Here is a 26535-nt window from a genome sequence, read left to right on the forward strand (position 1 = left end):
GTTAGGCGGCTATTTTCTCAACTCTGGCTGCATGTTAGAATCACCTGAGGAGTTGTAAAACAGTGACTCCCAAGCATGAAGGCGGTGGGTGGGTAGAGCCCAGACATCAGTATTAAAAAGAGGCCAGGTGCCGTGGCTCATGCCTGTAATCCCAGCACTTTGGGAGGCCGAGGCGGGCAGATCACCTGAGATCAGGAGTTTGAGACAAGCCTGGCCAACATGATGAAACCCCGTCTCTACTAAAAATAAAAAAATTAGCTGGGTGTGGTGGTGAGTGCCTATAATTCCAGCTACTTGGTAGGCTGAGGCAGGAGAATCACTTGAACCCAGAAGGCGGAGGTTGCAGTGAGCTGAGACCGCACCATTGCACTCCAGCCTGAGTGACAAGAGCAAAACTCCATCTCAAAAAAAAAAAAAAAGAAAAAAAGAGCCAGGTGAAAGTCTGACCCAAGAATACAGAACAAGACGATGGAATTTTGAACTAAATTGACTAGAAGACATTTTAAAACAAAACTAAACTAAACTAAAAACTAACCCTTTGAAGCTGTCCTGCTGGTTTATAAGGAGGTCTGTAACTCCAGTTTGAAAAGTATGAATGCATGCCTGGGGTCCTCTCTGCTCCAGCCCCCACAAAGCCTGCCTGAACAACCGGTTTTCCAGCCTCTCTCTTTGTCTAAGTAGGTGCAGAAGAGTTAGTCGCAGAGGCCAGAAGACAGCATGTGCTCAAGAAGCACAGGCATGAGACAGGTACCTGCATTCTCCTCTCCCCAGCCACTGTAGACACCATGAATCCATCACCCTGGAGCCCAGACTTCACCTCGGAATCCCTCCCATGCGGCCCAGGCACCTATTTCCAAATATGCAGAGTTGATACTTGAATTCAACACGGTGTAGTCTGAGCAGCAACGAAAATTGCCTTCCCCACCTTCTTTTGTGACTCCTTTAATTGTAGGTGGTTTCTATTTAATTGTCTGCTCTTATCTCTGGGCTCTTGGTTCTGCTGTCTGCCTCTGTGCCATCTCCTGATGCCTCCAGCTCCCCAGCGTGAGTGGTATTTTGCTTTGGAGCTGGGCACAGGGCCTAGCATACATCAGGTACTTAAACCATGTGTGTTGGCATTTGAGAATCTATGAATGAAAAGCTAAGCTCTCCTGGTGTTTTGGTTATCTATTATTTCATAACAAGCTACTTCAAAGCTTACTAGCTTAAAGGGAGAATAGTTTTATTTGCTCATGATTCTGTGGGTCAAGGACCTGGTCAGGGTTCAGCGGGAGGATTCTTCTGCTTCACATGGTATTATATGGCTTTACTCATGCAACTGGTAAATGATACAGACTTAAAGAGGGCCGCTCCACGTGGCTGCTTGGGCTTCCTCACATCATGGTGATAGGGTTCCAAGAAGGAGCATTTCAAGCCACAAAGGTAGAATCTGCTAACTTCTTAGGGCTCAGTCTCAGAGTTATACAGTGTCACTACTGTCACATTCCACTGGCCAGACCAGCCACAGAGCCAGCCCCAATTTAAGAGGAAGGGAAATGGATTCCACTTCTTCATGGAAGGAGTGGCAAATAGTTGGCAGCCATCTTTAACTCACCGAATCTGGGAAGTTTATGGGTATGGGACCCAGTAGTTGCCCAATAAATATTTCTTAATGAATGAATAAGTAAACTGCATTGCCAGAACTGGCTGGGCTCCCCCAGTTCATGCCTTGTCACCCAGATCCCAGGCCTGTCCAGCATCCCCTTGGACAAACTGAGACTTCACTTCTGACCCAGCTTCACATTGCAGCAGTAGGGTGGTGGGTGAATTCCTACCCCCAGCCTGGCATGGGTGAGGCAAGAGGGGGATGAAGGCCTTAAGAGTGGGGATCCCACAGCAGGGCATGGGTTGGGGCTTCCTACAAATGAGCCACACTTGGGGGCAGGGAGCCTGGGCTGCCCCAGGCCCATTTCCATTTCATGGAGTTGGAGAAAATGCTTTTTTTTTTTTTTTTTTGGAACACTAGAGGCAGAGAGCAATCTGGGTTGCTATGCAACCAGAGCCTGTGCCCAGCTGATAACACCAGAGGAATTAACTGTCCTTGTCCTGCTCAGGCTCTGGAGGAGGGGCTGACGGCTTTCCAGTGCCTCTGCCTCAGCCCTGCCAGCTGAACCTCTGGCCCTGTTATAAATGGGGGAGCCTGGAGCTAGGTCCCAGCCCCCTCTCCTTGCTTCACAAAGAGGAGCCGGGGGGATCCCCTTGTCTCCTGCCAAGGGGCACCTTGTTACAGTGTGAGGATGGGGCTGCCTGAGGGTCCCTTAGACTCAGGGTGTCTCTGTCTTCTTTGATCTACTAATGAGCTGTGAATTAAAGACAAACCTGAACTCAGAGGGAGTCTTTAAGAAGGGGTGGGCTTGGAGTGAGGACAAGATGGACAGAATGAGGCCAACTCCTGGGGCAATGGAGACACACAAGTACAGCTTCACCAAGGACCAGCCAGCACTGACCACACAACCCCCGAAGTCCGGGGAGAAGCAGGTCCGGAGAAGACAAGATGTCCTGGTGGGCAGGGGAGCTGTTTGCAGGGCGGCAGGACTTTGGCATCATTGGAAGACCAAAGACACTCATGTCCAGTGTCTGAAAAGCTGAGGGCAGCCTATTGGGAGGATTCAGGGGGTGAGTGGGCGAGACCCAGGGGGCAATATTGAATGTGTTCATCCCTACACTAGACTGGTACTCCTTAAGGGCAAGGAACATGTAACATATGGGATTCAGAGTCAGACCTGTGTTCAAATTCAGCCACTCACAGCTGTGTGACCTTGGGCCAGGCACTTAATCTCTGTGAACTTCCATCTTCTCAGCCACAAAATGGGAATAATCATATCTACTGTACAGATTTGTCATAATGATGAAGGAGATCATGTATCAGGTTGAACCACAGTAAAATGGCATTTTGTGGGTAAAAACTGGTGGAATCTCGGCTCTTTCATTTGGTTCAGCCTAAAATGTCAAGCACTGAGCACATAAGATCATTCAGTAAACAGAAGCAGCTATTATTGTCTTTTGTTGTGCTAGATAGTCCAATGTGCATGGTCAGTGAATGAATGAATGAAAAAAAAAAAACAGGATCAGGGCTGAACAGGGGCTAAGTTGTAGTTGGCTGCCCCCAGGGCCCAAAAGATTCTGACAGGCATTATAAGAATCCTCTCCTGGGCCGGAAGACTGACCTGATGACTCCAGGAGGCTGAGATCACAGCCCCTGCCTGTCTGCTCTGGGCGTGGGAGAAGCATCGCTCCCCACCCCTTGCCTTCTGTGTTTATTTCTCTTTCTTGCCCCACTTACTGGGCAAAAGTCTTGTTTTCAGGTTACCATGGTTACCATTTACTTGCACACTTACACCATGCCAGGCTCCAAGCTAAGCACTTTGCAGGCATTAACTCATTTACTCCTAACAACTATCTAACTTGAGTCTTATTTTTTAACCCTTTGAGGTAGGGTTTTAAATTTTATTTTAGCAAAGTATAGTTTACATGCATACAATTTACACACTCATTTTCAGCATCCAGTTCAATGAGTTTTGACAAATGTATATTTCCGTGCAGCCGTCACCACAATCAAGAGGCAACATTTTCATCAACCCCAGAAAGCCCCTTTGGAACCCTTTGGAGTCAGTTCTTCCACGGGTTGTCCCAAGAATTCTCCCCTCCCCCAGCCCCAGGCAACCACAGCTGTGCTTTCTGTCACTATAGATTCGTTCTGACTTTTCCAGCATTTCATATAAATGGAATCATACATGTCTACATTTCATGTCTGGCTTCTCTTGCTCATCAGTGGCTTGTTCCTTTTAATTGCTGAGTAGTTATGGACTGAATTGTGTCTTCCTCAACCCCTCAGAATTTGTAGTTTGAAGCCCTAACCCCCAAGGTGAGTGCATTTAGACATAGGGCCTTTAAGGAGGTAATTAGGTAAAAGGAACATCATAAGGGCTGGGCCCTGGTTCATGGTATGGGTGTCCTTATAAGAAGAGGAGGATGATGCCAGGAATGCACGCACACAGAGAAAAAGCCATGTGAAGACACATCTGCAAGCCCAGGTGAGAGGTCTCAGGAGAAACCAGCCCTGCTGGCACCTTGACCTTGGACTTCCAGCCTCCACAACTGGGAGGAAATGCATTTCTGTTGCATAAGCCACTCAGGCTATGGTGTTTTGTTATGGCAGCCTGAGTTGGTGAATGCAGCAATGTCCCACCAGGTGAGCACAGTTTCCTTATCCACCAGAGGGAGTGGTTTTATAGGCGAGGACAATGAGACTTAGAGACCCCCAGCTAAGGTCCCACAGATCAGATAAGAACTAAGCCCCAGTCTGTGTGACTGTGGGACCTGTGCTCCAACTGGACAGAAAACAACATGGGCAGGGAACTCATTTGAAGGCTGGGGAAGTAAAGTGCCCTGTGGGGGTCCTGCCTGCCCCTGCTGGAGCCCAGGGAGCCCTGCCTGGTGGGAGGACACAGGTAAAAAGGAGGTACCCTGGGAGGGTCCTGCCAGGCCTCTAGTCTTTGCCCTCAGACACCAGGACACATTGGCTGGCACTCAGTAGGAGCCCAGCTGGACGGGTGGCAGTGCCCCCAGGCTGGGGAGAGCAGATCCAGTGACTTAGTGAGGGACAGAGACCATCCTGGGAAAGATTCTGGTGAATACTCTGCCCTGCCTCCCTGATCCTCAGTCTACTCATCTGCAAAATGGGGATGAGAATTTGCCTTTGCTGATCTCACAGAGGAGGGAGGAAAGAAGGGGGTGTGAGGAACAGAGAACCTCATCCTGCCACACCAAGAGGTTGGATGGGGAGAGTGATCACTCCCATTTCACAGACGAGAAAACTGAGGCTCAGAAAAGTGATGGGATGCTGGGATCTGGGCCAGCCCACCAAGCAGCATCCCCACTGCTGATTGAAATGCTGCCTCCCAGCATGGGCTGCTGGACCTTTAGTACCACAGGACAGAGATGCCATGATCAATGCCTGCCTCCCCTATGGGCAGGAAGGGCATGAAGGCAGGGGTTCTGTCCAGTTTTGTTCATCTTCATATCATCTAGTAGAGTTCCTGGCACATGGCAGATACCCAGCCAATATTTGTGGAATGAATGAATGGTAGCCATACTAAAAATACAGAAAATTAGCCAGATGTGGTGGCACACGCCTGTAATTCCAGCTACTCGGGAGGCTGAGGCAGGAGAATTGCTTCAACCCGGGAGGCAGAGGTTGCAGTGAGCCGAGACTGCACCACTGCACTCCAGCTTGGGCAATGGAACAAGACCGTGTCTCAAAAAAATAAAAAATAAAAATAGAGAAACAGAAAGTACAATGATGGCTCCCAGGGTGGGTGTAGGGAGGGATGCAGAATTCGTGTTTAATGGGTACAGAATTTCTGTTTGGGAAGATGAAAAAGTTTTGCAAGTGGTCACGGTTGCACAACAATGTGAATGGACTTAATGCCACTAATTGTGCACTTGAAAATGGTTAAAAATTGTAAGATTTTTGTATGCATATTTTACCACTATAAAAATATACATACTAGCCAGGCACAGTGGCTCATGCCTGTAACTCAGCACTTTGAGAGGCCCAGGCAGACGGATCACCTGAGGTTGGGAGTTCGAGACCAGCCTGACCAACATGGAGAAATTCCGTCTCTACTGAAAATACAAAATTAGCCGGGCGTGGTGGCACACGCCTGTAATCCCAGCTACTCGGAGGCTGAGGCAGGAGAATCGCTTGAACCCGGGAAGCGCAGGTTGCGGTGAGCCGAGATCACACCATTGGACTCCAGCCTGGGCAACAAGAGCGAAACTCCGTCTAAAATACCTACATATATACACATATATATACATATCATAACATTTGCTGTTTTAGCCCTTTCGACTGTGCAATCCAGTAGTGGCATTAAGTCCATTCATATTGTTGTGAAAACATTATTTTAAAATTACAAAAACAAGCACGGCTACATTACGAAATAAAATGTAAAATTCATGTGAATATTTGAGAGGAAATCATAAAATTTCACAAAAGAGCAACTTGTGTGGCTGCCTTGGAAGCTCTGAAGGGCAGCTATTTCTGTCTGGTTCATGGTAGTATCCCCAGGTCCCATCACAGGGCGGTAGACAGAGGACACCATGAGAACAGTTGATTTTAAATGTCAACTCGTATTTTAATTAATTAATTAATTAATTTTTGAGGCAAGGTCTTGCTCTATAGCCCAGGCCGGAGTGCAGTAGCGCGATCATAGCTCACTGCAGTCTCAACCTACTGGCTCAAGTGATCCTCCCACATCAGCTTCCCAAGCAGCTGGGACTACTGGCACATGCTGCCACGCCTGGCTAATTTTTTTTTATTTTTTATTTTTAGTAGAGACAGGGTCTCGTCCTGTTGCCCAGGCTGGTCTCAAGCTCCTGGGTTCAAGCAATCCTCTCACCCCGGCCTCCCAATGTGCTGAGATTATAGGCATGAGACAGGGCATCCAGCCTTCAACTTTAATTTCAGATACATTCAGGGAGTACATGTGAAGGTTTGTTATACGGGAGTATTATGTGATGCTGAGGTTTGGAGTATGGATCCTGTCACCCTGGTAGTGAGCATAGTACCCAATACGTAGTTTTTAACCTACCCTCCCCCTCCCCCATAGTAGGCTGCAGTGTCTACTGTTCCCATATTTATGTCCATGTGTGCTCAACGCTTAGCTCCCACTTATAAGTGAGAACATGCGGTATTTGGTCTTCTGTTCCTGGGTTAATTTGTTTAGGATTATAGCAAGAATAGTGTTTTGAATGGATTAATAAATAATTGAATGAGCCAATGGGTAGAATTCATGTTTGCTCCAAGCTCACCTGCACTTTCCTCTTCCCTTAGGGCCCTTTGCTGGGAAAATGTCAGGGAATATTGTCCCACAGTGTTTCTGACTCAGAGGGATTCCCTGAGCCCAGGCCTTCTAGAGGCAGTGGCTCAGCCCCTGAGGATTGGCGCCAACCTGGGTGATGGTCAAGGGCTCTGCTGCCCTTCTCTAGGCTCCACTGTACTCCAGCCTGGGCAACAGAGCAAGACCCTGTCTCAAAAAACAAAAAGCAAAAAACCAGGGTGACAATAAACATTCTATTGTAATTTCCTAGATTTCAAAGGAATCTTTTTACTCATTATTTTAAAAGCCTGCACAAAACTTCATCTATTCAGCCAGTCTCCCTATGTTTAGTTTCTTTTCTTTTCTTTTTTCTTTTCTTTCTTTTCTAGTCTTTTCGTTTTTGAGGTAGGGTTTCGTTCTGTCACCCAGGCTGAAGTGCAGTGGCACAATTATAGTTCACTGTATCCTCAAACTCATGGATTCAAGAGATCCTCCTTCTACCTCCTGAGTGCACACCACCATGCCAGACTAACTTTTTGATTTTTGGATGAGATGAGGTCTCACTATGTTGCCCAGGTTGGTCTCAAACTCCTGAGCTCAAGCCATTCTCCCTGCTAGCCTCCCAAAGTGCTAGGATTACAGGCATGAGCCACCACACTGGCCCTTAATGTTTTGACATTAAATTGTTTCACAATTTTGCATGTTAACCATATTAGTTATGATGAGTTAGGAAGCTCTTTGGCCTGGACCCTGACAACCTAAATCCTGGAGCAACACCTACAAGCCCTGCAAAGTCACCTTGGAGATACAGGCACCAAGGACAAGCCAGGTCATACTTAAATTTTATAATTCGTGGGGGCTTTGGTCCCAATGTCTTCTGTGGAAACCCAGATCTGCCTCCCAATTCTGGTCTAAGTCTACTTCAGCCAAGGGGATCTCTTTCTTCTATGCCTGGGGTCCTGCAGACATAACTCCTCCTGGCAATGGAGTACAAAGGCGTCAGCAGCCTGGATCTTCTCTTAAAGTTAAATTGTGCAGCCAGCATAAACAATGCTGAAAGAATTAGCTTCATGATATAGCCTTTCCACAATTAGAGATTATTTCCTTAGGCTACAAATCCAGATCAACTGAGAGGAAGAATCTGAATGTTTTAACTACCCTTTGAATGTAGTAAAGTTCTAATAGAAATGAAAAGAGGGGACATGTCCTGTAAGGTGCTTTTCCCAGTAACCCACCGAATCTGCCAGCCTTGTCCTTCACTTCCTTTACCAAGCATGGTGAGGAGTACAGAAGCCAACCAGGCCCAGGGGCTGGTTTGCTTAGAACCCAGGCCAAGAGGAAATGTGGGCACCCAGGTCTGTGAAGCAGGAGGAAACCCACTTCATGGGGTTGAAAGGGAGGAAGGCTGAAAAGCTCTTCCCACAGTTCCTGGTCCATGCTGGGACCCAGGAGATGCTAGCCATTGCTCTCAACTCTTTAAATTTTAGCTCTCCTAAGAGGTCAAAGCGGGTCTAAGTTAGGTGGCCGCAGAGTATAAGGTTCTTTTGTTTTTGTGTTTTTTTTAGAGACAGGGTCCTGTTCTGTCACCCAGGCTGAGTGCAGTGGTGCGATCGTAGCTCACTGCAGCTTTGAACTCCTGGGCTCTAGTGATCCCCCCACCTCAGCCTCCGGAGTAGCTGGGACTACAGGTATGCACCACCATGCCTGGCTGATTTTTAAATTTCTTGTAGAGGCAGGGTCTCCCTCTGTTGCCCAGGGTGGTCTCAAACTCCTGGCCTCAAGCCGTCCTTCCATCTTGGCTTCCCAAAGTGCCAGGATTACTGGCGTGAGTCACGACACTCACCCAGGGTGCAGGCTTCTGTGAAAGGAAAAGGCAGACAGAATTTGGGGTATTTTTTTCTTTCCAATAGAGAAGAAAAATCTCACTGAATGAAGAAAGTGGGGTCTTGGCTAATCATAATCTCTTTGCATTTCCCCATCCCCACCCCTGGTTTAACATCAGCTGCCGCCCCCACTCGCCTTCATCCCAAGTGCTTTGTACCCCCACCCCCGTGACTCATACTCCTCAGATCCATCAGGGCCCAATTGTTCTCCAGGCCTCCGGTCCAAAGCTCTTGATGGATTTAGTAATTGGGGTAATTACGGTAATTTTACCTTAAAGACAGGCAGCTGCAGATTTTCTATTGGGGAGCCCCCTCCCTGGGCCTCCTGCCAGCCAGTGTACAGGAACAATGACAAGTGGCTCCCACTCCCCTGCCCCAGAATGCAAAGTGGTTGGGGATGGGGGTGGGGAGTTCTCAATAGAAGGCATCTCCCACCCTCTCAGCAGCCCTGGGAGGGAGGCAGGGGACAGCAGCATGGGTTTGCCAGGAATCATTTTCCTTTCTACCACCCCAGCCTTGGAAAAACCAAGGGAGGGACGACCCCCTCCCGCAGCCCACCATAATTCCCTGTAAGTCTGTGGATGAAGTCCCTTATGGATCCCTAAAAGCTTCAATTCCACATATCCTGTGATCTCCAGGTGTGAGGAGCAGGCAGGAATGATGGGTCCTTGGAGGTGGTGGCCCACACCTGGCCACAGCCAGGTACCAGGCAGCATCGTCCACCGTCCCCGGAGCAAGAGCCTGGGCTGCCCTGCCCCCAGCGGCAGACTAAGGAATATTCGACCCTGTCCCAGTGCTCTCAGATGCCAAAGAGCCAAAAGCTAAGGTGGACTTGGGAGGTGGAGGACTTGGGAGGTGGGAGAAGCTTTCTAAGCTGATTTCAGCTTAGAAAGCTTCTCAGAGACGAGCAACTTGAATTAGGCCTTGAGGAACGTATGAGACTCCTTTGGTGTGCCTGGGGCAGTGAGTCCCAAGCCTGTCTCTGGAACAGATTAGCAGCACAGTCTCCTAAAGGAGGATTTGGGGGCTGCATTTAGGGGAGCTGAGGGTAAACCTAGGGTGGTCTCAGAATTCCCATGCATGGAGGCTTGATAGATTTAAATGTTTCCTGTCTTCCTAAATCTCTCAGGATCCATTTGCAGCCCCTGCCCACTCTGCCCCTGGCCTGCTTGCCTTCTCTCAATTCCAGCCACACCAGCTATGCAGAGTCCATCTCAGGGCCTAACATGCTGTTTATTCTGCCTGGGATGCCCTTCCACCTCTCACCCCACTCAAGCCTCAGCTTAATATCACTGACCCAGAAACCTCCTGGGAAACCCCAGGCCCAGTCCAGCCACCACCCCCCAACCCTCTGTGTTTGTGGCTCCCTGTCCTTCTTCATCGCATTTACAGTATTGTGAGTATAGAAAAATGTGTGTGATGACTGATTTCTTTTTCCACCCGAGTGCAAACTCCAAAAGGAAGGTCTGTGTGGTGTTGAGTCAATGTTCCATTCCCAGTGCCTAACTCTCAGCAGATATTTTTGTTGATTGCATGTTGAAACTTTCCAACAGGCAGAAACTGGAGTGGTGGGAATGCATTCTAAGAAAAAGGGCCAACGTATGCAGAGGCTGTGATGCAGGAGCAGAGAGTAAGTTCAGAGGACATTGGGGCCAAAAAGGGAGGAGAGAGGGAACAAGGAGGCAGGGAGAATAGCTGGGAGGGGCTCTCTCTGCTTCATGGGAGTTAGGGCTGGGCTTTTGGGTGGCCCCTGCTAGTGATGAGGGACCTTGGTGAGTGTGAATCCCCTGCAAAGGTGTCTCCTGGAGACACTGTGCCTTGGAGCAAAGGGATGCTTGAGTTGGGGAGCTAGGGGCTGGGAGAAGGGCTGGGGAATCGAAGGTCAGATGAGGGACATGGTACCCTACATTAGCCCCATGTGTTTGTAGAAATTATGGAGAATGTAACTCTAGTTAATTGAATTTCCAAATAAGTGAAGTAATACTGTCGTCCCAATACAGATCTCTCAAGCTTGTGACTTCAGTGTGCTCCAACAAGTTCTGCAGATGGAGTCTTCCCTTCAACACACACAGGCTGGACGTGCAGGGGAATGACCACCCAAAGCAGCCTTGAGCAGTAACTGACCATAGTGGGGGCTTTTTTTTTTTTTTTTTGACAGGATCTCGCTCTGTCACCCAGGCTGGAGTACAGTGACGTGATCATGGCTTACCGCAACCACTGCAACCTTGACCTCCTGGACTCAAGTGATCCTCCCACCTCAGCCTCCTGAGTAACAGGGACCACAGGCATGTACCACCACATCCAGCTAATTTTTAATGTTTTTAAACTGTAGAGACAGGGTTTTCTATGTTGCCCTGGTTGGTCTTGAACTCCTGGACTCAAGCGATCCTCTTGCCTTGGTCTCCCAAAGCGCTAGGATTACAGGCGTGAGCCACTGTGCCCAGCCCAGAGTGGGCTTCTCAATACTCCTGCTTCCTTGCTTCCCAGGGGCAACCAACCCTGAGACGTGTCTCCATGGTCTCCCTGGGTTCCCTAGTGGGATTCAGCTCCAGTCACCCACACAGTAGCTGGTGCGATGCAGTAGCTGGTGCGATGCGGTAGCTGGTGTGACGCAGTAGCTGGTATGATGCGGTAGCTGGTGTGATGACGCACTGCTTATTGGCACCTTCCCTTCCCTGTCTCATGTCCCCACTCCCCTGCTGCTGTTTCCTTCGCCTCCCACATAAATGACTTTCACTGGAGTCCTTGTCTCACTGCCTGCTTCTGGGGACCAACACTGAGACGCTGCCAAGCCAGGGGATGCCCGCAGGGCACTCTAGGGACTTCCTAATGGAACATCCAAGGCCTGGGCTCCACTCCTACCTTGGCCACTACAGTCAGAGCACCCCTCTGTGGGTCACTGAGCACCAATTGGCCTCACTGTGGTCTTTGTGGCACTAGGCCTTTGCGACACTAGGCCAGACTGGTGCTCCCTGTGTCCTGGGGCCACCTGCCGTTGTTGGGGACAGGCTACTTTGGGCCACCAGGAGACATGACCAGTGTGACATGGGAGCATCACTGAATGGCCAGGGAGGGCTCAGCCCTGTCCTCCAGCACTGGGGAAGTGGAGGGCATTCGTAGTTGCGGAATTTGTCAACTTGTCCTGCTTCTCACCTCTCTCCTTGGGGTCCCATTTCTCCACCTTACCCACTTCCCAGGGGGCCAATGAATGGCCCGGATCCTCCTAGGATTGGACCCCAAAGGCCCCGCCCACACTTCCGGCCAGCCAATCACTGCCTCCGTTGAAGATGGGTACAAAGGGAGGGGTCTGGGTGGAAACCGAGAGAGGGAGAGAAAGAGAGAAAGAGAGAAAGAAAGAGACTAGAGAGAGCTCCTGGGGAACCTGATTCATCCCTTAGCCCAGGCTGTCCCGACAATCCCTCTGACCTGCACACAACGAAAGCGTCGACAAGGACTTTGGCCGAGATCTTTCTCTTCCTGTTATCTGCAGAGCTCCTCTCTCAGCTCATCCCGTGGCTGGCCCCTTCTCATCATTTTGGTGTCAGTTCAAGGGTCGCCTCCTCAGAGAGGTCACATCTGCCCCATCCCAGCACCCATGGCTCCTGTCCGTGCTGATGGCTTTCTATTGCCAGAACCTGGGACTCTCTGCCTAGGTCCTCCTCTGGCAGAGGAGGGTGCTGAGCCTGCCTGGGGGACCAGGTAGAAATGCCGGGGGGCAAACGCCCTGGGAGTAGCCCTCCACCAGTAAGTGGTGGGGGTTGGTGGTTAACACTCTCCCTTCTTTTCTCCACGTGTCAGCGGCATATTCTACGCTGCTTCCCGGGAACCCCTGCAGCGTGGAGTCCCAGTTGCCCGAAGCCGTAACCTGCTCTTTAGCACACCTTCACTGGCTTCTCCCCTCCCCACCTCACTTCCCTATTCCTCCACTGCGTCTTTCTGGGATCACCTCCCAAATAAGCACCCTGCCCTCTGGTTCCTGGTTCAGGGTCTGATTCTGAGGGCACTCAATCTAAGACCCTTCCCTGGCCCCTCAAAGCAAAGATTCGCCCACACTCCCCAGGTCCTCTCTTCTCTGTGTTTTACTTTTCTCAGCAGAACTGTATTACAATATAAAATCTTTTCATTTCTAGGTTAGTATATCTCTCGCTCGCTAGTCCGTGAGCTCCACAAGGGCTGGGACCTTCCTTGATTTACTCATCACTGTGGCCCCAGCCTAACCCAGTGCCAGGCACACAGTAGGTGCTTGATATAATTGTTGCGTGACTGTAGGTTTCCTCATTTCATCCTCATCATCCTCTTTGGTGACGTAGAAAGAGCAAACTGAATCTCTAGGAGCGTAGAGATTCAGTTTGCAAATTACCTGCAAATTTTGGTTTGGGCAAATTACCTGCAGCCCCATACCAATAAATGCAGCCTTTCCCAGGAAAGCACACACCTGAGGGCCAGGTGAGAGTCCGCGCCTGCTGAGGCTCATCTCCACCCTTTGACCAAGGAAACTCTCCTGGTTGAAGACATCTTTACAAATTCCATCCTCCTTCCTCTCAGAAGATGGAGGCAGCTAGGAGCTTGTATTAGCTTGCTAAGACTCCTATAATAAACACCACAGGGTGGCTTAAACAACAGAAGTCTATTTTCTCATAGTTCTGGAGGTAGGAAACCCAAGATCAAGGTGCCAGAAAATGTGGGTTTTGGTGAGGCTTCTCCTGTCTCGCAGACAGTTGCCACCTCACTGTGTCCTCGCGCCACCTGTCCTCTGTGCTCTCGTGGGGAGAAAGAGGGAGCTGTGGTGTCTCTTCCTCTTCTTGTGAATACACCAGCCCTATTGGATGAGGGTGCTACCCTTAGGACCTCATTTTACCTTCATTACTTCTTTAAAGGCCTTATCACCAAACACAGTCACTTTGAGAATTAGGGATTCAACATATGAATTTTGGGAGGACACGATTCCATTCACAACAGAGCTCCTTAAGAGAAACATGATGCCAGCCCATGCTGGCCCAGACTTCAAAGACCCCGGAGGAGCTGGGCACCCACTGTGAGCTATGCTAAGATAGCTAACCCGGCAGTGGAGCTGGTGCAGGATCATCAATCATGACGATGCCACAGAGTAGAAAAAGATGAGCCCTCAGATAGCACCAAAGATGAATGGAGAAACTGACATGTGATTAAACTGGGATCCTCTGCTGGTGGCTGACAGCCCACTCTGAGTGCAAAGTTAGCACAGCAGGGCTTGGGCTCTCAGCACTCACAGAGGCACCTGCCTCACCTCCTGCCAAGGGTAAAGGATTTTCCCCCCAACCACATTGCATCCTGTCATCCCAACCCTGGGAATGAGTGAATGAGGTGTGCAAGGGGAACAGCACAGGTGCTGGGAAGCACAGGAGGATAATACCATTAGTGACTGTTTTAGGCTGTCTGGCCTTTGTTAATAATAAGAATTAGAGCACTGGCTGAGCACTTGCTATAAGTACTTCAGATGCATTTTCTCATTTTCATACATGAACCCAGGGAAGTTAGAGTTAAATAAGGTGATGAGGGCAACAGCTTCCAGAGCAAACAAAAGGACAGAAAGGGATTCATCCATCCATTCATTCATTCATTCATCCAGCCAATTTTTATCAAGCACCTAACTAGTACCATTATATCCACATCATATCTATCATATCCATAGAAGTGAGAAAAGCCCACATAGTCTCTGCCTTCATGGGGCTACATCCTAGTCAGGGAGACAGACAATAAAAAACTGACTCAATAAGATAATTTAGGATAGTAATAAATGCTAGGAAGAAAATTAATTAAAGTGATTCCAGAGAGAGTGACAGAAGAAGCAACTTCAGATAGGGTGGTCAGAGATGGCCTCTCAAAGGAAGGGACATCTGAGCTGAGATCCGAAGGTGAAAGGAGCTGGCCATGGAAGTAGCTGGGGGAAGAGTGTTGTGGACAGAGAGAACAGCAGGTGCAAAAGCCCAAAGCAGGAATGAACTTGGGATGTCTGAGGAGTTGGAAGGAGGCTCATGTGACTGGCTTTGCAAAGTAAGGTGGGGGTGAGTATGAGTGAAGTGGTGTCACAGACATAGGGCTTCATAGGCCAGGGTAAAGAGTTGGGATATTTGTTTAATGGGATCCCTCTGGAAGGTTTTCAGCAAGAGGGCTTTCAGTAAGATTGAATTTATATTTTTAAAGGCCCACAGTGGCTGCTATATATGAATAGAGAGGAAAGCAAGAAGGGAGAGCAGTTAACAGGCATGGAGGCCATCAAGGCCTTGCACCATCTGGTGTCAAGATGTAAACTCTTAACTACTTTAGATTATCATCATTCTCATCAGTCACCACCACCACCACCATCATCACCACCACCACCACCACCACCATCATTATCATCACCACCACTACCAACACCATCATAATCATCATCACCTTCATCACCACCACCACCACCACCACCATCATTATCATCACCAGCACCACCAACATCACCATCATAATCATCACCATCATCACCACCACTACCACCACCATCATCACAATCATTATCATTACCATCATCACCACAACTAACATCATCATCATTTCCATCACCACCACCACCATCACCACTACCGTCACCATCATGATCACTGTTATCCAAGGCATAGAGATGATAGTGGTTTGGATTAGGATGGTAGTAGGAACAAAGGAGTGAAGTGGATGGATTGGAGTGTATTTTAGAGGGAGGTCCAAAAGACTTGTAGGTAGACCATGGGAGGTAGAGAGGACATTGGTGAACAGAAGCAGCAACCCTGGCTGAATCCCTTGGTATCTCCCCAACTTGAATAATTTGTCCAATTTTCCTACTGCTGTTCTTGAATCTTCTTGCTGTCACCTATCAGGCACTTGATCTTGCTTCAGGAAATCATGGTATGACTGAAAAAGCCCTGGATTTGGAATCAGGCATCCAAGCTTCTCACCCTGTGTGTTGACTTTGAATCCATGGTTTAACTTGTCTGAAACTCAGTTTCTCCATCTGTAAAGTGGAACTACGGTAACACTCACCTCATAGGATTGTGGGGCTAGTGCTGGGCTAAATTCATGCTTCATTACATCTTGGTTCTTCAGATGGGGCTGCTAGGGAAACTGAGGCCGCTCAGAGGCTCTTAATCAGCTACAAGCTTCAAATGCTCTATTGAGGAATTCCAGGACAAATGTCAATCCCTCTTTACTAGGTCTCCTTGGTTTAAGAGAAATACCTTCTCTCATTCTGAGCTTATTTGTATTGTGGGATGGGGGCGGGGAAGAAGGGACATTGAGGAAGTGACCATTATGAAAACACTTTTAAATATGGGTATTTATGGCAAAACATTCATATTTATGGTCTAAAATAGTAGAGCTTGCATCTTGACACCAGACTAACCTGTCACTTATCAGCCATGCAGACAAGTAATGTTAACTTTCTGAGCCTTGGTTTTTCCTCTCCTATAAAAAGGGAATAATAATGTGTCACATAGGGTTGTTGTGAGAATCAAAGGAATTAATATCTGTAAAATGCCTGGTGCGTAGTAACTGCTTAGTGACAGCTGACATCATCACCATCATTGCCCAAACTAAGACACTGGATAATTGTGAAGATTAAACTTGTCAAGCTCTTGGCATCATCACCATCAGCAGCAGCAACAGCAGTAGTATCACTGTCATCATCACCATCAGCATCATCGTTATTATCACCATCATCTCCGTCACCATCATTACCATTATTACCCTCACCGTCATCATCATTACCATTATCACCATCATCACCATCAGCAGCATCACCATCGTCATAACCATCAAAACCATCAGCAGAATCACCAGCAGCAGCAGCAGCATCACTATCATAATCACCACCATCATCACTATCAGCAGCATCACCACCACCACCATCAGCAGCATCACCATCATCATCACCACCATCACCATCACCACCATCAGTGGCATCACCATCATCACCACTGTCACCATTGGCAGCATCACCATCACCACCATCAGCGGCATCACCATCATCATCACCACCATCACCATCGGCAGCATCACCATCATTATCCCCACCATCACCACCATCAGCAGCATCACCATCATCAACATAATTACCATCACCACCACCACCACAGCAGCATTAGCATTGGCATCACCATCAACACCATCATCATCAGCATCAATATCTCACCATCATTGCCTAACAGGGTGAAGCAGGTGCTGTTGATGCCCACCCATATCCCTTCAGCACTTGCCATCTGTGTACAGTGGCCAATGTCTTTTTTTTTTTTTTTTTTTTTTTTTTTTTTTTTTTTTTTTTTTTTTTTTTTTTTTTTTTTTTTTTGCAGCTGTGCCATCTGGTACTAGTGTCCGGTTCCATTTCTGTCAGTCTCAGTTGCTAGGGACCGGTATTGTATTTTTGAGGGGCTTTCTCTGGGTATTGGAGCACACTGTGCCTGCACTCTGGCAGGCAGAAGTACCAGGAAACAAATACCTACACTCCTCAGGAGGAGCCCTCAACCAATGACTCACAGGAGTTGAATAAACACACTGGCTCCCTTGCCCCTTGGGTAGGGTGACTCTAAAGGACATCTTCCATACTGTTTCTCACAGTTCTCCAGTGGAATTAAGCTCGAGATGCCCCCAGTGGTAGCCTGCTTGTGATTGGGCACCCTTTTATAGACTGCCTCCCCCTCTTTCTCTCATATCCCCACTCTCTTGCATTTCTTAGGACCACTATTTGCACTTGAATCTTTGCCTCACGTTTTGCTTCTGGGGGAACCCAAACCGAAGACACTGGATTATTGTGAAGATTAAATTTGTGAACCTCTTGACACATATTAAATGCTCAGTAAACTCATTGTTAAGTGAACAAATAAGCGAAGCCTCACCTGGCCTGAGGATACAGACCCAGGGCAGAGGAAAAGAGGAAGGGTGAGACCTGGGACTGTAGGAGATGAGAATATTCCCAGACAGGCTGTCCCTGCAATGCCCCCACCCTTCAGCAATGGGTGTCATTACTCCATGCCTCCCCATTCTGAGTTCTCTTCCTGCCCCCCCCCCACCCCCGGTGGTTGTGGGTTCAAGGCGTGGCTGGATCACATGGGCCAAAGCCCTTTGAGCAGTTCAGCAAGATGCTCTCGTCACCAAGCTCCCATGTCAACTCGCTGGAAGGACAACACCTACCGAGCACTGGACTGGAGAGAAAAACAGGCAAAGTAAATGTAACGTTGAACTTGTTGTGCCTTTAAACAATTACATTTACATATTATATTATAAAATGACAAGACTGTACAAATCAACATGTAAAGCGTGAGAGCTGTGAAGTGAAGTCTTCCTCTGTCCAGTTCTCCCGGGGCTGATCATGGCTACAACGTTGGCTTCCTCTCCCTGAGGCCCTAGCCCCTCATCCTGGAAGGATTCTGAGAGGGCAAGGGGCTTGTCCAAGGTCACAGAGCTCTCCTGGTTTTGTCTCTGGTGCTGCTGCTACTACACATTGTAGGGCCACTTTCAAAACAATTTTGCCTGGGGGGAAAAAAAAACCAACTACCTCTTGATAAAGGTGTTGAATTTTTAATTTTCCTCCAGTCTGGAAGCCATGGACAGAAGCCCATGGAGATACAAGCACCCCAAGTGGTGGTGTCATACAGCAAGCGTGGTGTAGGAAGCAACTCTCTGGAGGGCTGGGGGGTGGAGGGGAGTGAGGGCTTTGTGCGCGTGGTTAAAACATGAGAGCTGTGAAGGGAAGTTCTTCCTCTGTCCAGTTCTCCCAGGGCTGATGATGACTACAGTGTTGGCCTCCCCTCCCTGAGGCCCTAGCCCTTCATCCCCTCTGAGTGGAGAGAGCACTAGCCCTGAGTCTATTTCTAAGGGGTCTGAGAGGTATTTCAGAGAAGGATGCCTTGGAAGAAAACTCAGACCTTCCCCTGAAATAGCTTTGTTCTCATGCTGGGTACATGGACACAGAGCTAGCAGGGGAGAGGAGGAGGCATCCAGGCTGCTCCCGAGACTCACAGGGTTTAGGTGGGGCTCTGTTTAAGGACCCACTCGCCATGCGGGTTGGCACGGTACAGATCTAAGAGGTAGGCATCTGGGTCCAGGCGATGCTCATCTGTGGGAAGAAGGGGTGAAGGAGGTTGAGCGGGAGGCTGTGGGAGATGCTGTTCCCCTGCAGAGCCCTTCACCAGGCAGTGCACTGTCCCCTGGCTGTATGCATCTTGACTGCTACAGCTCACAGCTACCTCTTTTGCTGGAGAACTGAGCTCCACTGAGGGAAGATGCCTTGCCAGAAAAGTGACACCCCCTTTCCCCTGGGAAGCTCACAGTCGATGACTGACACACAGACTTACCAAAGACCAGTCTCCTTGCCTCAAAATGCAACAACTCTGATGTGATTTGTACTCTAGAGCCCCCTAGTGGATCAGGCCAAGCTCCAGGATGCTAACTCTCCTGGCCCCTGCCCCTTCCCTATCCTCCTTCACTCTGTCCCTTGGAACCCTTTTCCTGAGGGACACCCCCTCAATGCATCATGTACTACTGAAGCCATGTCTTAGCTTCTGCTTCTTGGCCAGTGGCCCTCAAAGTGTGGCCCCCCTGACCAGCAGCATCTGCAACTCCTGGGAACTCATCAGAAACACACATTCTTAGGCCCTGCCATCTGTGTCTTAGCCCTCCAGTGGAACCTGAGGTTCTGGTAAAGTCTGAGGATCATTGCTCTAGAGAACGCAAAGGGAAACAGCTGCCCATCCTTGGTTCCCACAGAGCCAGGGACCTCCCAGAGCTGGATATGTGTTTGCAGAATTCCTTAAGGACTCCTTGGCCCCTAGGCCAGGGATGAGGTCCATCCCAGCTAGGGTGTCCCAGAGGCGTCGGTTTCGCTGGTGCTACTGCGAACCTTCACACTAAACAAATCTTCTGCCTCTCTCTGCAAGCCTGAGGCCAGCTCTAGGCAAAATCCAAACTCCAGGATAGGCTCCTAAGACTTGCACAGGCTAACCTTTAACCTTACAGCAGGATTCCGCCTGGTTTCATTGAAGACAGAGACCTGAGGGGAGGGCTCATCTGCAGGCCTACTCTGGCCTCCCCAAGAAGGGCCCAGTGAGCCTTTGAGGTCGAAGAATTCCCAGGGACCTGGGCTCTGTTCCCGTTTCCCACAGTGGAACTTACTGATATTCCCTCCAACTTCATAGAGGAGGATGTTGGCTGACTCCATGGACCTGTGGCTGTAAAACAGAGAGAGAGAAAAAAAAAACAACTACTGCCTTTTTCTTCTGGGAACAGCAAGACCAACAACTGTGCATGGCCCCCAGGCCTGGAAAGGGTAGACCTCACTGATTTTTGGTCCCGCGGGGGAGAAGCAGCATAAGGACCCTCCTGAGAGAGCTGGAGCCAGTGACAGAGTCCAGCAACCAGGGGCTGGGGAGAGGTAGCTGGAGGGCACGTGGTGAGGCTCAGCTAGGGGTGCACCCCGCTGCGAGGCCCCTTCCTTGTGGGCATCAGAATGGAGACTGCGAGGGCAAGGGAATAAGTGGTGACAGATGGGGACAGGAGCCTGCTGTGAGGGGAAGATTTTGAGTCAAGATGGATTATGGACATTGTATGATTACATATGATAATTATGCCTATCATCTAAGAATCACAATTATTATATGATAATTATGGGTATCCTGAGTTCAATTCCATGGCCTCTTATCTGCCATGTGGCCTCAGGCAAGTCCCTTCTCTTTTCTGAGTCTTAGTGCTCCCATCTCTTCAAGGAGGAGCTGGACCAGAGACTTGCTGAAGATGACAGTCTGAGGGTCCCTTGTGCCAGTGCCAACAAGGGAGCTCTTGAGGTCTCGGGCTGTTTCCTGTACCCTGGGAATGATGGCTGCACATCAGCCCCTGACCTTCTTCCAGATCCTTGACCAGGCTCTGCTCCTTGCTGCAGGACCTTTACCATGCAGTTTTCTGTGCCTGGAAGCCTCACCTTGCTCCCAGATGACACCAGCTTCCTTGTCTTCCAGACACATTGTTCCCTGCATTTCTTATGAAACCTAATACAGTTTGTAACTTGATCTTTGATTCGTGACGATTTGCTTTATGTCCAGCTCTTCCTCAGGACTGTGAGCTCTTAAGAGCAGGGCCTCTGTCTGTTCTTTTCATGGCTAGTCTGTAATTCTCTTAATACATGGTGGCCAGGTGCAGTGGCTCACACCTGTAATCCCAGCACTTTGGAAGGCTGAGGTGGGCAGATCACTTGAGTTCAGGAGTTTGACACCAGCCTGGCTAACATGGTAAAACCCAGTCTCTATTAAAAATACAAAAAAATTAGCCAGGCATGGTGGCAGGCGCCTGTAATCCCAGCTACTTGGGAGGCTGAGGCAGGAAAATCGCTTGAACCTGGGAGGAGGAGGTTGCAGTGAGCCAAGATCGAGCCACTGCACTCCAGCCTGGGCGACAGAGCTAGATTCTGTCTCAAAACAAACAAACAAACAAACAAACAAACAAACAAACAGAAAAACATGGTGCCTGGTGGTAGGCATTCATTAAATACCTATTAAAATGAATGAGTGAGTGGTGGTCATGATGATTATTACTTGGAGCCAAGAAACTCTCTAAGGTTGGAGAACCCATCTGACCACCCCAGAAAGGGAAGGCCAGGTAAGGCCAACAGTATGTGTAACTCCCTGCTGGCCTTCAGCTCCGGGGTGCAGAGCCCTGCCTGTAGGGAGAAGGCTCCTGCCTCCAGGAGGTGCCCCTTACTGTAGAAGGAGGCTGTCCACGTCCTTACTGTCTTCTTGACCCTCGGAACCAGGGCTGAGGTGCTCTGTGAACTGCCTCAGGACGTGGGCCACTTTGGTGCTGGGGGTGAGAGGCACCTTCAAGGGGTCCTTGATAGGCCAGACCACCTGGATCTTTGCCACCTTGGGAGTCTGCAGAGAGAGAGAGAGAGAGAAAGATATATATATATATATATATATATGGGAGTCAGCTTGCCTGGAGTTCAAACATGGATGCATAAACACGCATACGTGGCACTTACACAAATGCCCACGCTGAAAACCACAAGATGCACACACACACTCACACACACGCACACCGGCCACTTGGGCACAGATCACAGACATACACATTCCGGATGTGTGTTTGTGTTTCTATGCCTGTGTTTTGCACTTGTACACATAGCAGGAGTACATGCAACGCACCCACAAACACAGACATGTAGGTTTGTATAAAGACCCATCACCCACACATCGTGCACGGTGCAGCCTCGAAGCACATCAATTTCTCTGATCGGGACTTTAATAAGGAACCGTGTTCAGGACCCCTCCCAGGAATACTCAGCATTTTTGGAAGGCTCTTCCCTCCTACTATCCCCCTCCCAGCCCGAATCGTCTCACACCCCGCAGAGCGACCCCCATTTTCCCAACCCTCAGCCAGGGGCTGCCTAAAAATGGGGTGGCGGTGGTGGTTTCTAGGGGAAGTCTCCGAGTCACTCCATTTCCCCTCCCCAACCCCCTTCTAAGCCCTCGTTTCGCAGCCACGCCTCCTCTCTCCCCGTGACGGCGCCGCAGCGCCTCCTGGTGGCCTCACTGGGCCGTTGCTGGCAGCCCGGTAGCGGGGACCTGGAGGAAGGGAAGCACCGCGCCCCAGGTGCCCTCCCGTCGCTTTGGCCCTTCTGCACCTGTCTGGGGTCGGGGGCACTCACCGCCTCGAGGCCGTCCCCCGCCTTGTCCCTGTCTGCGTGCATCCTCCGCAGCCAAGTCTTGAGGCCTGCGTCGCAGAGCTGGGGGCGCCTGCTGCTGCTGTCGTTCAGTTTTCGCACCTGGGCGACCAGGAAAGAGGCGACCTGGCCAGAAAGGATCAAGTCTTCGCAGGGGGATAGGACTGCTGGGGGCGAGAGGCAGAGCCCCCTCCAGGGTCATCGTGGCCTCTTCCCTGGCCCAGCGTCCCACAGGGCTTGGAAATATGCATTTGTTGGACACGGGATGGAAGCACTGGTTTGGTGGAATGAGGAGGGGGCATCCAGCCCCTAAAGTGGACCTTGGAGTAGGGGACCCTGAGAGTGGAGCCCACCCTGAAGCTTAGTGGATAGTGGTCCCCTCAACAGAGGCTGGAGGGTCCTGCACCTGCTGAGGGATAGCTGCTCACTGGCACAGGCAGGGGTATCCCCAAAACACACCTGGAGCAGGCTCTGTTCTGAGAACCTCCAGACAGCCCACACTGGGGGATTCCTACAGAGACCTCTAGATCAACCCATGCCTCTCTGTGGAATCCGAACCCAGCAGAGTCAGAGAACCCAGACTCCATGGACCCTGATAATAACACGTTTCTGTCTCCCAGGGTCTGACGGAACTGGAGTCGATTCTGAACTCCCTTCTTTGCTATGTGTGTGCTGTCTAAAGGTGACACACACGGGGAAGGGCGAGGGTGATGGGGGTTCTCCCCTTTCACTTTTTCTACATCTATGTTTTCTGAAGCTTTTCTAACAAGAAAACTTTCAGGAATTTCTTGAATTTTTAAAGCTTCCTCCAATAAAAAGAAGTATTACAATCCAATGTCTTTTAGTAGCAACATTATCTCAAAGGGCTGAGTGCAGAGAAGAAAGGAACTATGGGGGTGTAAGGGGTGTGGGGGGAGGAGTAGGGGACTTTTGACAGAGGAGTTGACTCTTGAACTAGGAGGTCTTAAAGAATGAGCAGAGGACACCAGGCTTCTGCCCTTAAAAAAAAAAAAAAAGGGAAGGGAATTCCAGGCAGAGTAAACTGCATAAGCAAAAATTCAGAAGTGTGAAGTACTAGATGAATTTGGAGTGCCAGCTGGCATTTGCTGTGTTTAGAACACAGAAGAGTGCCCAGGAAGGGTCAGAAAGAAAGTGGGAACAGTCAGAGAGGGCGTCACTTGCTGGTTTCTGGAATAGGAAATCTAACCTAATGACCATGGAAGAAGGCAGGGATGGGGGAAGGACTGTGCGTGGATGGATGGGTAGATAGTGGGATAGATGCATGGTTTGGTAGATGAGTGGACGGATGGATGGGTAGATAGTTGGATAGATGCATGATTTAGTTGGATAGATGCATGGTTGAGTAGATGGGTGGGTGGATGGATGGGTGAATGAGTGGATGGATGGATTGGTAGATGAGTGGAGAGATGCATGATTGGTGGATGGGTGAGTGGATGACAGATTGGCAGATGGGTGGATGGGGGAGTTGGAGGAATTAATGGATGGATGGGTGGGTAAATAGATGGGTGGGGGTGATAGGTGAGTGGGTGAGTGGGTGGGTGATGGGCAGTTGCATAAATGGATGGGTGGGTGGGTGAGTGGGTGGATGGATGGATGGGTAGGTGGGTGAGTGGGTGGGTGGATGGGGGACTGAATGGAAGGATGAATGAACAGATGGAGGGAAGAGACTACACATCTCTAGGTGAGAAAGCAGCCTGGTCAGCAGTGGTAGATGGTGCTACCTTGTGTTCACAGGAGTCTCAAGAGCTGGAGGGATCTCAGTGCTAGGGGCACCATGCATGCTGACACCACAGAGGGGCCTCTCTCCTGCTCTGGCTCCTCTCCTTGCTGTCACTTGTTACTCAGGGCAAAGCTCACGGTGGGGGCAGGGGGTCAGGGGTATCCTTGTTGTCTGGTTCCAGGCTCTATCTTAGGCAGCCCTGTGATCCTGGGCCTCAGGGATGGGGCTTTCTCAGCAGCATAAAAGCTTTGATGTGAAGGAATTATTTGCGCAGGAGTTGGGGGAACTCCTGCAATCTGAGATAGACCAGATGGCAGCAGACTGACTGACAGGCGTGGCAGTGGAGACAGAAAGTGAAGACACTTCTTCTTGGTTACTAAGGCAGGGGGAGGAAGAAAACACAGGCCTGTGTAGAGGTCAACAAAGGTCCTGCAAGGGACACACTAGGGAACTGAAAGGACAATGCCCAGGCTCCTGGACAGCAGGGGCGGCAGGGCAGCTGCACGCAGAGGAGGGATACCCAGCAGCACTCACCGTCCACAGCAGATCCTGGTATTGCACCATTATCTGCACCACCTCGGCTGCCCCCTCTGCCAGCTGCTTCTCCTTGCCTTTGGGGAGCTTGGGGGGCCGCCCTTGGTGCAGAAAGAGGTTAGGGGCCATCACGGTGGAAACATTCCACAGAGTCATCTTGTTGTGCTGTTCCCGGGCCACCACCTTCCTGAGGAATTCCAGCAGTGCCTAGGGAAGGGTGCAGAGCCTCCCTCAAATCTCAGCCCATCCCTGGCACCTCCCCATCATCCCCAGGGCATCCTGATGCGTGATAAGGGGGTGCTAGGAAGGAGCCAGGAGCTGGGAGGGCAGCAAGAGGGGCTCCCATTCCAGCTGTGTCACCAGCCCACTCCGCAACCTCTCTGTGTCTCCGTTTCCTGCTCTGCAGTGTGTCCAAAACTCTTTCCCTCCCCTGCTCCCTCAGAGACTAATGAGACAACTGGGTCAGACTTCAACTTCCAGGTAGAAAAGGGCCACAGGTCTGGAACATGGGTCACTTCCTGGTGAGGCCCAGGATAGCTCCTTCTTTCTGGAGTCTAGATCTACCCAAAATGCAAAGGAAAGAATAGAGAAGCAGAGACGCTGGGAAGAGCAGCGGAAAGTGATAAGAGCTACCATTTACTATGTATTCTTTGTGTTCCTGGGCCTTTAGTTGGTACATCTCATTTAATCCTCACAGCAACTTTATAAGGTAGTTTTTTTTTTGTTTTTGTTTTTGTTTTTTTTTTGAGTCAGAGTCTCACTTTGTCTCCCAGGCTGGAATGCAGTGGTATGATCTTGGCTCAGCTCATTGCAACCTCTGCCTCCCAGGTTCAAGCGACCCTCCCACCTCAGCCTCCCAAGTAGCTGGGATTACAAGTGTGCACCACCACACCCAGCTAATTTTTTAATTTTTAGTAGAGACAGGGTTTCACCATGTTGGCCAGGCTGATCTCAAACTCCTGACCTCAAGTGATCCTCCTGCCTTGGCCTCCCAAAGTGCTGGGATTACAGGCATGAGCCACTGCGCCCGGCCAAGGTAGCTCTTATTATTGCATGCGTTTTATAGATAAGGAAACAAGCTTAGAGAATGTGCCAAGAGTCATATAGCCAGTAAGGACAAAGGGACGGAGTGAAGAAGGGAGGGATGGATGGATGGATGGATGGATAAAGAAAAGATGAATAGATGGATGGATGAGAATAAATGGGTGGAGGAGGGAAGAACAAAGAAAGGGAGGTGGGAGGGAAGGAGGGAGGGAGGGAGGGAAAGAGGAAGGAAGGAAGGAAGGAAGGAAGGAAGGAAGGAAGGAAGGAAGGGAAGGAAGGGAGGGAGGGAGGGAGGGAAGATAGGAAGAGAGGACACATATTGAGTACCCTGCAAAGCATCATCATCTACCCCATGATTCCTCATGAGTTAGCTTTTATGATTTCCAAAACAACTAGACAAGATGCTATTAATGCTATTATCATCCTCAGTTTACTGAAAAGGAAGCAGAAACTCAAACAGGAAGACCTGGGGCCTCCTCATAGGCTGATCCTGGAGGCACATCTTGAGTCTGACTGAAGGACAGTCAAGAGGGTACAGGGAGCTGGGCCAAGGCCCAGCATCCACTCCCATAGGGCAAGGGGAATTTGCTAAGGGTTTGTTTCCCAAACTGGTTCTGCACGGAACACCAGTGCCGTGCAATGCTTTCCACAACAAAAGAGGTCCATGATCAACCGAGTTTGGAGAGTGCTGCATACTCTAATCCCACTTGGAGATTCTCACAAAGCCTCAATATACTAAAGGCTTTGAGAAGTCCTGGGGAGAAAAGCATTCTTAAC

The 26535-nt window shown here is 49.7% G+C and overlaps 1 protein-coding gene across 1 annotated transcript in view; it reads right to left on the minus strand.

The window, feature by feature from the left end:
- Positions 1-17961: 17961 nt before the first annotated feature.
- ARHGAP40 (Rho GTPase activating protein 40) overlaps positions 17962-26535 on the minus strand; it is a 49918-nt gene continuing 41344 nt past the window's right edge. The window contains exons 11-15 of the mRNA XM_012511737.2: positions 24715-24921; positions 22425-22565; positions 21479-21648; positions 19901-19956; positions 17962-18845 (exon numbers count right to left, since the gene is read on the minus strand). Of these exons, the coding sequence (XP_012367191.2) occupies positions 18754-18845; positions 19901-19956; positions 21479-21648; positions 22425-22565; positions 24715-24921 (666 nt within the window). The 3' untranslated portion in view covers positions 17962-18753. The remainder of the gene's footprint in view (positions 18846-19900; positions 19957-21478; positions 21649-22424; positions 22566-24714; positions 24922-26535) is intronic.

This window comes from Nomascus leucogenys, chromosome 13, assembly GCF_006542625.1.
Source record: "Nomascus leucogenys isolate Asia chromosome 13, Asia_NLE_v1, whole genome shotgun sequence".
Lineage (NCBI taxonomy): Eukaryota > Metazoa > Chordata > Mammalia > Primates > Hylobatidae > Nomascus > Nomascus leucogenys.